Source organism: Hippoglossus stenolepis, chromosome 14 (genome assembly GCF_022539355.2).
Source record: "Hippoglossus stenolepis isolate QCI-W04-F060 chromosome 14, HSTE1.2, whole genome shotgun sequence".
Classification (NCBI taxonomy): Eukaryota; Metazoa; Chordata; class Actinopteri; order Pleuronectiformes; family Pleuronectidae; genus Hippoglossus; species Hippoglossus stenolepis.
In genome coordinates, this window is record NC_061496.1 from 5,260,443 (window position 1) to 5,276,254 (window position 15,812).

At 42.4% G+C, this 15,812-nt stretch overlaps 3 protein-coding genes across 3 annotated transcripts; 1 reads left to right on the top strand and 2 right to left on the bottom strand.

Annotated features, from left to right (window-relative positions):
- Positions 1-433: 433 nt before the first annotated feature.
- Positions 434-2,182, bottom strand: fkbp2 (FKBP prolyl isomerase 2). The gene is made up of 2 exons (XM_035176633.2): positions 1,561-2,182; positions 434-867 (listed from the first exon to the last, which is right to left on the bottom strand). Exon 1 carries the CDS (start codon positions 2,013-2,015, stop codon positions 1,599-1,601), a length of 417 nt encoding a protein of 138 aa, XP_035032524.1. The 5' UTR covers positions 2,016-2,182; the 3' UTR covers positions 434-867; positions 1,561-1,598.
- Positions 2,183-2,692: 510 nt separating this feature from the next.
- si:ch211-162e15.3 (protein NCBP2AS2) lies at positions 2,693-3,940 on the top strand. The gene is made up of 2 exons (XM_035176634.2): positions 2,693-2,801; positions 2,910-3,940. Exon 2 carries the CDS (start codon positions 2,980-2,982, stop codon positions 3,283-3,285), a length of 306 nt encoding a protein of 101 aa, XP_035032525.1. The 5' UTR covers positions 2,693-2,801; positions 2,910-2,979; the 3' UTR covers positions 3,286-3,940.
- Positions 3,941-4,560: 620 nt separating this feature from the next.
- Positions 4,561-14,984, bottom strand: meltf (melanotransferrin). The gene is made up of 16 exons (XM_035176632.2): positions 14,775-14,984; positions 13,552-13,706; positions 12,891-12,990; positions 12,279-12,464; positions 12,034-12,190; positions 11,857-11,924; positions 11,269-11,453; positions 10,373-10,538; positions 10,097-10,239; positions 9,524-9,620; positions 9,241-9,435; positions 8,781-8,934; positions 8,277-8,344; positions 8,000-8,187; positions 7,498-7,690; positions 4,561-6,124 (listed from the first exon to the last, which is right to left on the bottom strand). The coding sequence occupies exons 1-16, from the start codon at positions 14,821-14,823 to the stop codon at positions 6,063-6,065; spliced, it is 2,166 nt and encodes a 721-aa protein (XP_035032523.1). The 5' UTR covers positions 14,824-14,984; the 3' UTR covers positions 4,561-6,062.
- Positions 14,985-15,812: the final 828 nt, after the last annotated feature.

The following is a 15,812-nucleotide window of genomic DNA, read 5'->3' on the forward strand; positions in this document are numbered from 1 at the left end:
ACCCTACAACAATAAAAAAATTATACAAAATTCATGCCCCTGCTTTATGTAAGAACTTCGGGGGACACATCTTTCAGGCACATCTTGAACCTGACGGGAAATCTACTTTTCTATTTATTGTGCAAATGTAAGGCACTATTAGTATTTTATTTTGAAATGCTGCATCTGATTGACTTAAAATGTTCAACATTATATTTATTCTAAATACATACACAGTATATATATAATGATTCAGTGCATCAGTCAGACTTCACAGATGACTTGTAAACTGTTCATGTTTATGCTTTATAAACTACACTTCACATCCATAGGGCTGTGATCCAAAAATACCCATAAATATATTATACACGTAATATAAATGTGATTAAAAGGAAACATAAAAACCTGTTTTCTTGTTAAAAACAAACCAAAGACACACTTCAGACAGGAGAGGTTCCCGTTAGGTCCACATTTTATTATTAGAATTCAAATATTGAGAACAAAAACTTTTGACACCGATTTTTCTCTGGCCTGATCTAAATCAACCACCTAGTAAATGTTGTAGAAAATAACACTTGGATGTGAATGAATCCATTCATAAATCACAGAGAATTAAAAACTAAAAAAGGGACGAAACAGCACGTCATGGCGTTAACATTCGCCTCTGGACAAACACTTGGCTGAGCTACTACCTGACAATTCCACTTATGTTTTCCAAGAACAGTCAGTTCTTCTACCATTTAATAACTTCGTTCCAAAAAAATCAGAGCATCATTAGTAAAGCTACTGAAAAGAGGACGATGGTGTCGACTCTTCTTCCAGATTTGCCGCGTCGTCTTCATCAGAGGTCGGATGATCTCCACGTTATGTTGCAGCACCTCCTGGAACCTGGAGGAAAACAAGAACATTTATTCAACAGCACAAACAGAGAATCTCATCTGAATACATTTTTAGATTAATGCTAATGTTAATTTGATAAATGCTACTTCACATCCTGTCACCATCTGCTCAACATCAAAATTAAATTTAAAAAAAACCTGAGCCATGAAATGTTCGGTATTTTAACATGAAAACTAATAATAATAATAATGAACCTGTCAAGGAAAAGGTAAATGATTGAAGTGTTCTTGTAACCAAAGATATTTCATTTAATGTTTGGCTACGACGAGATTTGTGTTAAAAGGTTCAGTGTTTAAGATTAAGGTGAAAGGGAATCGAAATTGAATATAAAATAATCCAAGTGATGTTTTCACTTGTGTGTTTCATATAAATTGTACAAAGTGTTGTTTTCTTTACACCTCGAATTATATTTAAATACTTTACATTCACATCTGGAGCAGGTCCTCTCCAGAGGAGGCCACCATGTTTTTTTTACAGTAGCTCAAACTGCAACATTCAACTTCACCACTAGATGTCACTAAATTCTACACACTGAACCTTTAAGTGTGTGTGAAAGCTGAGGGAATCTCTGAAGTTAGTGGATACTGCATCTTCTCTACGTTACATTCCTACAACGTGTGGTAACGTAAGTGTACTTGAGTAAAAGTACTCAGTTACTCTCTACCACTTATGGTAACGTACGTGTTGAAATCTTCCCCTCCTCTTCCTCCTCCTCTTCATCACAGGTCGGATCTCCTCTCGATGCTGAGCAGCTCCACCTCGAAGATGAGCGTCGCTCCGCCGGGGATCTTCGGCGGTGCCCCCCGGTCTCCGTAGCCGAGCTCCGAGGGGATGACGAGCTTCCTCTTCTCGCCCTCGCACATGCCCAGCAGCCCCTGGTCCCAGCCCTTGATCACCTGCCCGGTGCCCAGGGTGAAGGTGAAGGGTCTGTCGCGGGGGATGCTGCTGTCGAACTCGGTGCCGTCCTCCAGCTTCCCGGTGTAGTGCATGTTGAGCACGTCGCCCTTGCGGGACTTGATGGGGCAGTTGTCGACCCGCTTCTTGATGCCGATCTGCAGCTTCTTCTTCTCGCCTCCGCTCACCGCCGCCGGGCACAGAGACAGCAGCGTCACCGCGAACAGGACCAACACCCGCATGGCTGCAGCCCGGTTCTTCCCCTCGAGTCTCCGGGTCAGATTCAACTCGAAAGCTCGAGTCTCCGGTTTTGGGTTTAGAGAATAAAGCTCGATGCTCAGCGAGAAGAAAACCTGCAGGGGAGGAAGTGAGAGGGAGATCTGAGGCCGGAAGCGGATGTGAGGTGGCGCACGGGTTACCGGATAAAAGCGTCCGGAAAAACGTTTGATAGGAACCTGGTTTTAAACTCGATACAGATCTGTTCCCACCAGAAAACAAAACAAAATCATCAATATTTATCTTTATTTATCTTTATTGCTTAAATCAGTTAATAAACCATAATTCATTCATCTCAAAAACAGTTAAGGATTTAATATACATTTTCAAAAAGGAGTGAGAAGTACAAACCTATTTAATCTCAGCCCTTCTCCATAAGTCATTAGTTAATAATTATATATATATATATAATTATACATACATACCCCAAATCAAATATAAACAAATTTGCATTGTTATTTATAGCAAAAAGAGAGGAAGATAAACTACGGAACAATAAATATTAAGTGACCAAATAAAGAAACAGTTCCTCTGATCAAATATTGTTCGTAAAATTGTCAATGTATGTATATAAAAAATATGTATATATATATTTAATAAAACCCCAGAAACATAACGAATGAGTGAACCAATGAACGAGCTCCACGCGCGTCACATGAGCCGGATGCCTGCCGTGCTCTCGCGGTAACTCCCACGTGAAGCGACCGTCGGTCTGTTATGACACCACAGACGCTTTGACCCGATCAGCTGCTGTGAGTCGACTCTACGTTCATTCACACATCAACATGACAGAATGAACCGACATCGATGAATGTACGTTAACTTCCCTCTGACGGGTTTTTACGTTGTTCTCGTCGCAGAGCTGAAAGTCACGGTAGTGCGGACGCGGCTTGCTAACAGCTAGCTAGCACCGAGCTAACACCTGCCGCCATGCTGGGCCGCTTGCTGTTCACCATCATCAACAAGCTCCAGGTGGTGGAGAAGCTGGCGGAGTCTCGTCCCATGCGCAGGGCGGCGCAGATCACCGCCTACGCCATCACCAAGGCGCAGATGGCCGGCCGGGACGCCTCGGAGCGGGCCATGCGCTCCCAGACGCTGCGGCAGGTCCGGGAGGAGGCCGGCAGGGTGCCCCGGGACCTGGGGGAGGCGGGCAGCCGCCTGAAGAGGCTCCGAGAGACGTTCGTGAACGAGGTGAAGGAGGGATGGAAGGACGGCTCCAGGCAGATCAAGAAGTAAACAGGACCCGCTGGGGGGAGGGGGGAGTGACAGAACTTTGTGACTGGAAACATCACTTTTATGACCTGGTTGTGATTCCAGTTACTTTCCTGATGGAGAAATACAGAATCTACCTGTGTCAGCAACACGTCTCCCACCTGCAGACACCAGGAAGAGGCTGGTGTGAAATGCTGTTAATCATCACTCACATGGAATCTATGTCCAGAGAGTTTGTGTTCCTAAATTATTCAGCTCTCTGAAAACACATGGACGTTTTGCTGTGTGCACTCAGGGTTTTAAAGAAATCCTGTGGGGAACATAGGAGCTGACTCAGAAAGGTTTTGGCAGGAGTTTGCTAAAGACACCTGCTAATTTCAAAGTTATTTCAACATTTAGAACAGACCTCTGGAGCTGCACTGTATGAATCACCACATAGGAACGTCCTGATGAAAGAATAGTTTTTTTAAATTTCACTTGAACCGATGTGCCGTGCACTCGAACATCCGTGACACCAAATCCTGCCGAGGACCTTCGTTTCCTTCATCTGACATTGAGTTGTCAGTGGGAATCATTTATCAGCTGTATGTGTGTATTCAGAGGGATATTGTATGTAAGACGGTGAATTCACCCTTTTGTCCGGGTTGTATAAATAAAGATGATAATATATGACATAGCACTTCGACTGCTGTTTCAGTCTGTCGTTAGTTTTCAGAAACTCCAAAGTCATTCTGATGAATCTGAAAGTCCTCCACTCAAAAGGGTGTATTTTGGGATCTTACTTTCATTTAGCAGAATGATGTGCAGGATCTGACACTATTTCCACATTCATCTGTTTGCTGGAGCAGCGTTTTTATAACTAGTTTTAAAGCTATTCATGGTCCAATATTCACTTCACTCTACACACAGTTCCCTTCCCCCAAGTGGCAACTCACAGTTCCTTTGCTTTAGCAACTCTTACAGGAGAATAGTACTTTCCAACATGATGTAAGTGGAGATAACAGTGTACTTTATGGCTCGATGTGAGATCTGTGCAGTGGGGAAAGCAGATCCAGATACTTTACTCTTACTGAAAGGTGCAAATGGTTAGTTTCAAATTTTAAAAAAAGGAAAAAACAAAGCTAAAAATATTAAGCCACGTTCCTTTCCAAACCAAAATGGAGTCATTTTTTTTGTCAAACCTGTATAAATAACTGCTACATGATACAGATCCTCGTATAAGTCGTGATCAGAAGCTAGAAGCAACGGAAAATGAACATCAACAACATAAATACCCCAAAATAAATAAAAGATCAACAGTGAATTTTGCAGCATAAACTTTATTTCATTTGTAAAAAGTAGAGAAAAAAAGCTTTATGTTTCAATACTTATGCAGACACACTGGCCTGGCCACTAAATATTAGTCACATGTGACATCATTTCACAGAGAAATAATTCCATATCAAGGGGGAAAGGAGACATTGGTTTCTGACAGCATGAGTCAGTACATATACACTGATATGGCACCTGAACTTCATATAAAAATAGAAATCTCAACATATAGGAAAATACACATCCAATCAACAGTTAAACAACAGAAACAGTGTCGAGCAGCAGGAAGCACATCAGATATCAGAAGAGTCGAGTAGCGATTATTGCTTCTTAACTGTGGATTTAGGAGGAAATTATTGAAAAGTATTTAATTTTATTCACAATTGTGTTTTCATCACATGAAACCAAGAATAACGGTTTTATTATGATAATGATATCGACAGGCATAATTCGTATCCCGTTCAACCTGCACCTTCACTGCCAGTCACTGCGGGATGTCACTAAATCCCACTCACAAAACCCACAGGATGTTTTCTTCATGTTCTCCCCAAACCACTGAGCTAGAGTTACTCAATTTGTGTCTAAATGTCTTAACAATTTTTTTGGGGGGGAAATGGTTGCAGAAGAACTAAAGAAATAATAAAACAACTCAAGAATTATACAGCAAAAGCTTTAAATGAGCATCTGTAGGCAGCAAATTAATGCATTTCTAATAATTTACATTTCTTGTTTAATCATTTTGCAAAGCAATAAGAAAAGTGCAAAAGAAATGAAGTTAAGATGATTATTATAATTATTATTATTATTATGCTGAATTAAATCATTTATATCTTTCATTTGAAAGCTTTTGAGGAGAACACATGAAGCCGACAGCCTGTGGATGAAAACTCCTCATGACAGCGTCCTGACCACAGCTCTGTGTGGAGGCAGCACTAGTGCATATTCACTGATATGGCATTAGCTTCTATTAGAAACACACAGCCTGAACTAAGATAAGGCTTCGTCCATTACTCACAGAGCAAGTGGCAGCAGAGCAACAATCTGATTTCTACATCCACGTGAAACCTCTGCCAATGGTCACGCGAGGTTAAGGTCACACTGCTCTTTGTAAAACAAGCTTGGGACAGACAGGCAGGTACTAACACCCACTAACGCAATGTAACAGGTGGCAGCATACACACTGATATGGCAGCTCACCCTCCGTAAACAACGTGGCAGCGATGCCTGATTGACAACGGCTGAAAGCACGATTCAAATCCAGATTTACGATTAAAAACACATTCAGGGAGAGAAGGAGAGAAGGAGTGTGTCTCCACAAAAAGCTGAAGTGGCTGAAATTAACTGTGGTCGAGTGGTGGAAGATAAAAAAACAAGGGACACAGGAGGGAGGAAGGGAGATGTCCACGTCATGGAGGAAGTGAAAAAGAGGAAGAATCAAAAGAGGAGGGGAATAGAGGGAGGATTGTCTGTGTCATTCTGTGCGTTGTTATCTAGAGGTTGGTCATCATGAGGCTGAGCAGGGTCATCAGCAGCAGCCACACGGAGGACATCACTGTGAGGGGGGGGAGAAATTGGGAAATATTAGTAATATTGTAAACAACGTTGTCACAGTTTCTGGCTTAAAGGGAGTAAACTCTGAGATGAGAGGCTATTCTGTGCAATGACAATTCATATCAGTTTCCCTAAACTGCGTCTGAAGTCGTTGTCAGACATGAAATGAAGAGTTCGATGAACTTCACTTTCATTCCCTGAACATTTCACAATCTCATTTCACAATCATCTCTGTCCATTTATCTTCCATCCATCCATGTGACATCATGACTCATATACAGCGGAATGAATTTTTCATCTTCCCTCTTAGATAGTGTATTGCTGATGAACTTTTTGTAAATTACATCATCTGTAATATCTTAGACAGTCCTGCCTGGACTTTGATGGAAAGGAGAGAAGAAAGAAATCACTTCTCACCACATCTTGCCACGTTTTTAATACCAGCTCTTATTGCAGTAGAGACTGAGAGCTTAATTCACATTTCAAAACAAAGTGACATACAGCAATTTAATTTTACTGATTGTATCTCCACCCTGTCTGATTAAACGTGGCTTTCATATAATCGGACTGAACGCACAAATACAGACAGGAAGTGAGTCGTGTCTGGATATTTCAGCTAAATACTTGCAAAACAAAACAGCTAACTCACACATCTTTTCAAAGACTGTCGCTAGCAAGTGGATGGTTTGTTTAAAAGCACCTCTAGTGTAATGGTGTTGAGTTGTTTTGCTGTGTTGGGGTTCAAACACTTTAATTATTGAAGATTAGCACTTAATTACTTTTACAGTGGACATTAAGTTAACCTGCTTTTCCCCGTGCTTCTGTAATTTTCGAACAAAAGTCCGTAAAAGTCAAATGAATCAGAGGTTTCAGAAAACGTTTACTTTCCCATACTTTATCAAGACTTAGATGTTGACGTAAACACTTTTTACAACTCGGTAACTGGTAATTACGATAACTCCAGCGCAGCATAAACTACGTTGCCTCCTATTAGCTGCAGCTTCATATTTAGTGCATGAGGCGGTTGTATCAATCTGAATCGTGAATGTTAAGATGGACGACATGACTGTTCCCCAATAGTAATGCCAAATCAGCTGTATCGCCCCCTGGTGGCTGGCTGCAGTATAGTTCTTAAACTCCACCTCCACCCAACTAAAAATCCAACTACACCTAAGAAGATTTTTCCCACAGAGGGTTTATGTTATTTTAGGTAGTTGTTATGAAAATGATTTATATTAGAGGTCCTGTCAATGGGACCTTGATACCATCACTCCATGATTACACCTGCACATTATTCCAAAAGTAATGTTACTCGCTGTAAATTTATTTGATTGGGATTTGACTGTCGGAATGAGAATTGTGATTTTGATTTACCTGCAGTGGATGAATTACACTCCATCATGACCAGTGAGTCCATGTAGGCCTGTCCCAGCCACTCCTGGTAGGTCCTCCTGTCCCCGACCCCCATGAGGCGAACAGTGGAGTCTTTGAAGATGAGATCACTGCCCTGATAGGCCTGCGAGTCAAACATCCTGAAACCAGTACCTGTGTCGTTCTTATAATAAATCTACAGGGACACAGAGAGAGGAAGAGACAAAGACAGATGAATCAGTTACATGAATTACTTTTTAATATTATTTGTATTTGTTATCTTTTTTTACCAACATGAGAAGATTGCTTTTCTCTCATGGTGCATTTTTTTTGTCTTTTGGATTTGATTGTCTAACAGCACATAATTCTTATTAATGAAAAATGAGAAAATCCTGTTGTAGCTTCGTGACCTTACGATGATGTCATAACTCTTACAAAGGCTAAAGTCCTTTACTCTGAAGGATTACGTGTCCCTCCCTTCTATCCCCGGTGTGGACACTCCTACCTGTCCGCGGTCCAGGAGTCCATAGACGGCGTGGATGTTGGTGTCAGGCCGGACCATCACAGCGTGGGCAGGGACTCGAGCCAGGTTACAGCTTCTGTACTGGGTGACCTCGGCTTTAGTGCCATGAGCACAGAGCAGCTGGAAATCACCGGAGTGGAGGAGCGTTGCCCACGATTCTGCAGAGTTACCTGAACGAACACACAGAGGCAGGGGGTTTACTACACGTCCCTTATAAACCTGAGAAGAGCATTTTGTATCTCGGAGTTCCTCGTCTCACCATCTGTGTTTTGGAAGACGGTAGAATGCTTGACGAACGCCACGTCTCCGTTTCCGCTTGCCAGACACCTGAGAGAAGACAGACAGACACGTGTAGTGTGGGACATGAGTTTAGGAAACTAGTCCTCTAAATATTCCTTTTTTTTCAAAATAAAGATGTAAGTCTGTGAACATTAAAACTAAAAGTAAGACATTTACCAGATCTTTTTAAGTTTTGTACAATAAGAAACATCCAATCGCTGAGCTTAAAATTCCTGATTTGTATCTCAAACAACAGGTGAAAGCCAAAGATCAAAGTAATGACACAATCTGGAGATTTACTTTTGTTTCTGATTTATTTTTTGCAATAAATGTGAGAACGCTGATGTTTTTTCCCCCAAAATTCAATAAGTAAGTGTTATGAATGTGCTGCTGGCTTCTTTCCCATTGCAACAGGAACTAGGCTCATGGGCATTGTAGTATTACGAACATGCAAAGTGTTTTGTGACGTTCCAGCGTCGTGTACCTGAATGCACCGTTGTATCCATCATAGAGGTCCTTCCCCTTCTCACATTTGTTCTGTCCCGAGGCGTCTCCCGCACACAAACCACACAGGTTGCTGGGGAAACCAGGCTGATTGGCACCTGGCACACAGCTCTGCTGGAAGAAACCTCCCACCGCTGAGCATCATGGGAGAGACGGGAAACACAAAGTCAAACACTGGAGGGAAAAGCTTTTACACCAAATATGTTGTTTATCTGAAGCACAAGAAATTATTTCTTAAAAAAATAACTTGTTAAAAACTTGCCCCACTCGCCATGAAAAACTAATCAGCAGCAGTTTTACAGAAATGGATCAATCAATAAAGAAATGAAATGTTATATCCCTTAAAAACAGTTGAAAACAAACCATTGTGAGTGAGTTGAGCTGACTCGCTGCAGTTCACACCTCTGCCACCATCCCTAACTGTCACACCTCTCACTGACCTTGGGGTATCGCACAGTGCTGAGGGGCGATCAGGCCTCTCTCCATCAGCGCTGCTACGGGGATGTTCCAGCCGGCCGAGCGACCGTATCCGGTGTGACAGGAGCGGCGGCCGCGCAGGTCGTCAAGGCTGCGGATGTCAAGGCTGCTCTTTTTCACCACGGCCACGGCGTAGTATATGGAGCCATCACTTTCCTCTGCAGAGAGAGAAAAACGACACGTTTGTACGCGCTGTGTTTGAACCCAGAGCGTGCGACTGTGGTCTTGTTTGTGTGTTTTTTTAACCTGTGTAGCTCTCGCCAGTCGCAGGGACCAAGCCATAGTCTTTGCCTGCTGTGAAAATGTATCCTCCATCCAGAGTGACGGCATCAGCCTCCTTGTTCTATACGCCAAGAAGAAATAGAAGAAGACGGTTGCAGTTAGCAGCCACTGGTTTCTGTCAGTCATGCTAACATGTGTGTGGATGGTTGGTCCATTGTTCCAGCGTCCAAACCAAAGACTGTTTGTAAAGATGGACGACGTGACAGCTCCCATAAGTGAAGCCAAATCATCTGGAACCCCCATTGATCACAAACCCTGCCTCCTCCATGTTAGCAGAAGGGACATGGGTTAAACTAAAAAGTCGAAGTAAACATTAAATACATTTTCTCTGAATATGGCCTCTGCGATTGTAAGCAGTTCATCACACTCTTGAGTATTTAAATTTTTTTCCAGTAAGTTTTGATCAGTTATCTTGGTGTACTCAGTTTTAGATCATTTTAAATTAACTCTTGAATGTGAATCATCAGTATTTCACTCTCAACACTCTCTTGAAGCTCAAGATCTTTTATTTTGAAGTGAAAATCACTGCAGTGTCACCTTGATTCTGCTCATGCAGTCGGTCACAGAGTCTCCATAGACACACTGGATGTCTGGAGTCAGACCTTTTAGTCTGAAGGCTTTGGCCATGTCAGCACACTTCTGCTGTTCAGCGCCGGACAACACACACCACCGCAGATTATCTGGAATAATTACAGATAAATAGCCGCAAAATTAAATACATCATCGAGATAGCAACAACTTCTTTCTTAGTCGAGATGGATAGATAGATAGATAGATAGATAGATAGATAGATAGATGGATAGATGTATTCACCTTCTGGTTTACAGTCCATGGCTCTCAGAGCGTTGTAATAGTACCGGCCCATCCACCTTTCGGGGTCGTCTGACTCCACCTCCTTTAATATGGTGGTTGAGTCGGAGAACAGCACCGTTCCTCCTCCGTACTCCGCAGATGAAAACATTTTGAAGTCCGACTTTTCCTAGAGACAAGAAGTTACACGGCATCAACACAACGAACACAGGTGCAGTGGCTACTGGGCGCCCTCTTTTAGCACTAGAGAGATATGAGTGTTTGTCATAAACAAGCTAAGGTAGAGGATGTACTTCATAGAAAGAGGACGAATAAAGTCTGTCTTGTGTTGAGTGAAGCTATGACTGCGTAGTCACCCTCACTGAACTGACACACGATGCTGGATTGTAACAGAACTGTGCATCCTGCTCACCTCCCTCATAAAACACAAGGCACCTCCTCAGGGGTTAGGGGCCGATGGATCCCTTTCACGTTAATCTTACACATTGGACCTTTAAAGACAACGTTGGCTTATACGATCTTTTTCCACCACATTGATATTACCCATAATCCCCAGCTTCCTGAACCAGGGGAGATGCCGCTGTAACAAATCCACCAAACTCTGTTTAGAATTCTTCATATTTTAAAAGTTTCCTGCTGAATATTGGAGATAAACTCAGGTATTTAGTAACCTCGAAGTCTTTTTATCTGATCTGCAGTTCAGATCTACTTGCTGGACCTGATTCTGACAATTGAAGCTGTGACTCTTCACATTCTCCATATTCACAGTCAGCGAACCAACAAAAACATATTTAAGATAAAAAGTTTCATAGTGTTGCTTTAAGGTTTAAAGGTTTAGATCCAACTTTAGTGTTTTTTTAGGGTTGTTACTGTCACGGTGTTTGTGAGTGAAGACGCACCAGTCCCTCCTTCAGCAGGTTAAACACCACGGAGGGAGTGACATCACTGCGGACCACGATGCCTCGGAATGGGACGCGGACCAGATGACACGTTTTCCACTGAGAGATGGAAGCTCTGGTGCCGTCGCGACACAACAGCTCATAGTCGGAGGACTTCAGGAGATTTGCCCACGCTGGACCTAGACCTGGTGAAACATTAACTGATTAGCTAACAGACACGTAGACTGTAAATAAAGCTGGATGACATGATGAATGATGAAGCCAAAGCGCCCTGACTGCCCCCTGGTGGCTGGCTGCAATATAGGTCATAAACCCCACCTGCTCCATGTTTATGAATGGGACATGGCTCCGACTATAAATCAGTATCCGTACCTCATTTGACGTAGTTCTTATATCTGATGAGAGTTCATTTTGTGGTAAGTTTGGTTTTCTTATTATTAAATTAATTTCATCATAACAAGACAATATTTTTATGATATGATGAGTAACATGAAAAACTTTTAGTTCGACCAATAAACCTTTCATGTTTTAACATGATACAAAGTATATTTTTGGCGTTGCCTCCTTAATAGGTAACTAAGATGATACCTTCAGTGTTCTCCTCCACTGTTGTGTGTTTGATGAAGGCCACCTGTCCTGCATCCTCAGTGAGACATCTACAGAGGTCGCCCCAAAAGAGAAGACAATGAAAATAAAGGATGCAGCCAAGGAAAGGACGGAACATCGACAGTAACTTCTTCGTGTGTGAGGATGAATGTGTGTCACCTGAAAGCTCCTTCATAGCTGTAGTATCTCTCCTTGGGGCTCTTGTCACATTTGAACGCTCCACTCTCGTCTCCTCTGCACAGCTGACACAGAGACGGGGGGTCACCGGCCTCGTTGGCGCCGGGGATGCAGCTCACGTCGAAGAAATCTGCCACAGCTGAACACAAACAGACACACACATATCCCTCCAGCTCTCTGCATGTTCTGTATATGTATGTATTTGTGAGAATGAAAATCTGTCCTACCCTGTGAGAACTTGCAGCCCATCACAGACATGTAGCCCTGGTCTATGAAGTATCCCAGAGGCATATTCCAGCCGGCCGTCCGGCCCTTCCCAGTGTGGCAGCTCTTCTTTCCTGCCAGGTTGTGGATGTTGATGCCTGGATTCGCTTTCTTCACCACAGCAACTGCGTAGTAGGAGGCGCCGGTGCCTGAGGAGACAACAGCACAGGTGTTCACACACGTACGACACTGGAACACTAAGTTTAACAGCAATGTGTTGTTGTCATTGACCAGAAATGAGATCTAGAACAGATAAATAGATCACGGTAGAATTGGCCTCCCTCTCCTCCCTCTGAGGGAAGGAGACGGGTGAGGAGGGTGTGTAGTGTCTGCCAATGGCCTTTGTCCTCTGACTAACTTCATCAACATGGCCAACATTATTAAAGTTGGTGCCGCTGGTTTTCTGGCAGATTACAAACATTTCATGACAAACCGAGCCTTCACACTGAGGTTACCAAACCAGCAGATCATTGTAAAAGCTGAAACTGGCTCAATATGAAAAGATAAATACAAACATGTGGGAGGACATGTCTGAACGTGTCGTGTCTGTGTATAAATCATTATTCAAATCTTACGGTCGTTCTTTGATTCACTGGCGGCCATCTTGAAGGAGGCGGTCTTTCCCAGCGCGTAGATGTCAGTTCCTGACATGGAAACCGCATCAGCTTCTTTTCTCTGCAGAGACACAGGTTAAAAATAAAAAATCATGTGAGACAAATATTGGATAATATTTTGTGGCCTCATGGTGATTTAAAAACATTTAGGGATAAATCTCTGGAACATAACAACCATATCCATACTTTAAACTTTAGCAACTTGTTAACATACTTTTTTAAGAGAAAAATATTATGGTTTTGGTTCATATCAAGTATTTACAAATTAGTGAAATTTATCATATGTGCATTTACACTTTTTCACATCGTTTCAGCTTCTGGAGACTGTTCACAGATCAGGAATTTTCCAGTTTGTGTTTGTCATAAACAGCTGTGTTCGCTCTGATAACTGAATTACTGATTAAGAAGTTTATTGCAACTTTCCATCCTGCCTCTGTTATCTGACGCTCGATAGTGTGTTCTGCTGCTCTAAGTATTCTATTCCTGACTGATAAAAAATTATTGTTGGTTTAATTAATATTCAATAAACTGATCTACGTATGATGAAACTACAGTAATCACATATGATTTAGACGTTTTCAGTGAGGTTTAAAGTTTCCTGTTCCTGTTTTAAAAACCCCACCTCCAGTTTCTGAACGCAGCCCTCCACTGTCACGCCACTGACACATTTGAGGGATGGACGGATGGAGACTTTGGCGAACGCCTGAGACATGGCCTCACATTTCCTCAGCTCTGCATCTGAGATGGTGCACCAGCTGATGCTCTTCTGGCCAAACACTGAGGGAGAGACACACAGAGACCGCTCGCCGATCAGTCACACAAACACTTCATGTGATTCATGAAAGAACATCTCGAGGATTCAATCTCTAAAACCATGGATCATGACACAAGGGGCGTTTACACACAGAGAAGTAAAAGACTCATCACTTCAACTATCAGACACACATCCAGACTGAAAACGAGGCTAAGAAACTAATTTGTAATGCTTTTCATCTCTTTGTGATCATTGTATATGATTTTGTGGTCAATGTATGTTACTTATGGTCATTGTGAATATCTTTGTGGTTGTTTGTGTCTTTGTTGTTGTTTGTGTCTTTCTGGTCATTCGGGGTCACAGGGACCTGCAGGCCTATTTAGTAATGTGTCCATATTTGCATATTCCGTCAACTCCACTGTACTTTCTGTCAAAGAATGTTTCTTCCCACACTGGAGGTTGTAAAATAAATCTGTGGAAGCACAAGCTGAATAACAAGATGTAAAACAAATATATGTATTTACTATTTATTTGACGTTCCCCACATATTTTTTACTGTTAAATACTGGATAGTTTAACCAATCGAATAATGCAAACTGAGAAGAGAACATTCCCTGTTTGTTGAACTGCTCGTAACTCACATGCAAACTGTGACAAGTTATCAGGACGACGCTTCAATTTATGTGTTCAGGGTCAAACCTGAGTAGAAAATGTCTGATGAGGAAGAATCTTCAGTTTCTGGTGCTACAACCGCTCATCCCACAGCCTTTACTTTGAATATCACAACATAACACCTGCGGTTACAAGTTACATTCTTCTTGTTCATTGTTGGGAAAGCTACTCACAAAAAATACAATTGTATTCATGTACTTAACATTATTTTCATACTTCAAAAGTTATTCTGAACACTTTGGATATTAACAACTCTTTAAATATCTTCAATTATCTAAAAGTGTTCTTTGTGTTTTAGATTTTTGTGTTTTTAATAAATCTTTGTGGGACAAAGATCTAAACTCATCAGAAAGGCTTTATCCAAAACTAAAACACACCGTTGACAGTATGTACCTCTGGTGTGATGAAGCAGCTCTTACCTGCAGGTATAATCAGCAGCAGAGCTCCCACTGTCCTCCACGTGGCCATGGCCTCGCTCCGTCTGTTACAAGGTGTAAAACAGACTCCTTCTCCCTCTGCTCCACTTTATATGAAGACTCCAGAGTCAAAGTCCAACTTCTATCTTCAAGACTCGGCTTAAAGTCCTCGTGTGAAGCTGGAGGAGGTTGTATTTTTTGGTGGTTTACAACCCAGTCACCGGTCATTCAGGAATCATGAGACTCTGAGTGTTTATGGAGAGGGAGTACCTGGTCTGACACGTCTCTGCTGCTGCTGCTGACTGGCTGCCGGCCACAGCCCAGACAGAGAGGTCTTTTACAGTCAGGACCCCACCCCTGCCTCTCCCCTCTCTCCCCTCGCTCCCCTGCTCTACTACTGTGGTGTTTTCCACTGATGGGCAGAGAGGAACAGATTCATGTTGGTCAGTGACTCACTGCTGCTGAGACAAACACAGGCAAACAGGCTGTTTACCTGCTTTCCTCACTGACACGCACGTGAAGCTCAGGAGCTGGATTTATCTGAAACTGAAAACTGAGGCTAATGAAATCAATAACTTAGCTGAACCCCAAAAAATAATAACTCCACTGACTGTGGTCATGTGGTCATTAAAGAGAAATGAGACTAAGAAGGCGTAGAGGAGGTAAAAGCTTGCACTGCGGATTTCCTGGGTTTGAATCGAGGCTTGTGCTCCTGCTGCGTGTGCTGGAAAAAGTCAGTTACCAATTACTGAGGTACCACAGTGTTGAGGAATTTTTGACCATCCTCACACATTACTTTATATGCCACCAGATATTATGTATATAAGGTATATTACACATTATATCTGAACACTATAGGGAGAGTGGGGCCTGTCTAGTTCCACAGACACTCCCTTCTCTCTCCAAGCAGGACCCAAGGTCAGGTTTTAGATAGGTCCAACCAACAGGACATTCTAGTGTCTGCGCTCATGGACTTTCATGTCTAACTCAGATGCTCCAGACAGAGAAGGACACACTTCAACTCCTTTTCGCGTAAGAATG

Bases quoted from the DNA above. Each gene is read 5' to 3' on its own strand.
- fkbp2 (XM_035176633.2), bottom strand. From the start codon at position 2,015: ATGCGGGTGTTGGTCCTGTTCGCGGTGACGCTGCTGTCTCTGTGCCCG.
- si:ch211-162e15.3 (XM_035176634.2), top strand. From the start codon at position 2,980: ATGCTGGGCCGCTTGCTGTTCACCATCATCAACAAGCTCCAGGTGGTG.
- meltf (XM_035176632.2), bottom strand. From the start codon at position 14,823: ATGGCCACGTGGAGGACAGTGGGAGCTCTGCTGCTGATTATACCTGCA. The intron at 8,345-8,780 runs GTACACGACGCT...GTCTTCTCTCAG, and splicing joins GGATACAACGGTGCATTCAG to GTGTCTGGCAAGCGGAAACG. The intron at 7,691-7,999 runs GTAGGAGTGTCC...GTGTCCCTGTAG, and splicing joins GACTCCTGGACCGCGGACAG to ATTTATTATAAGAACGACAC.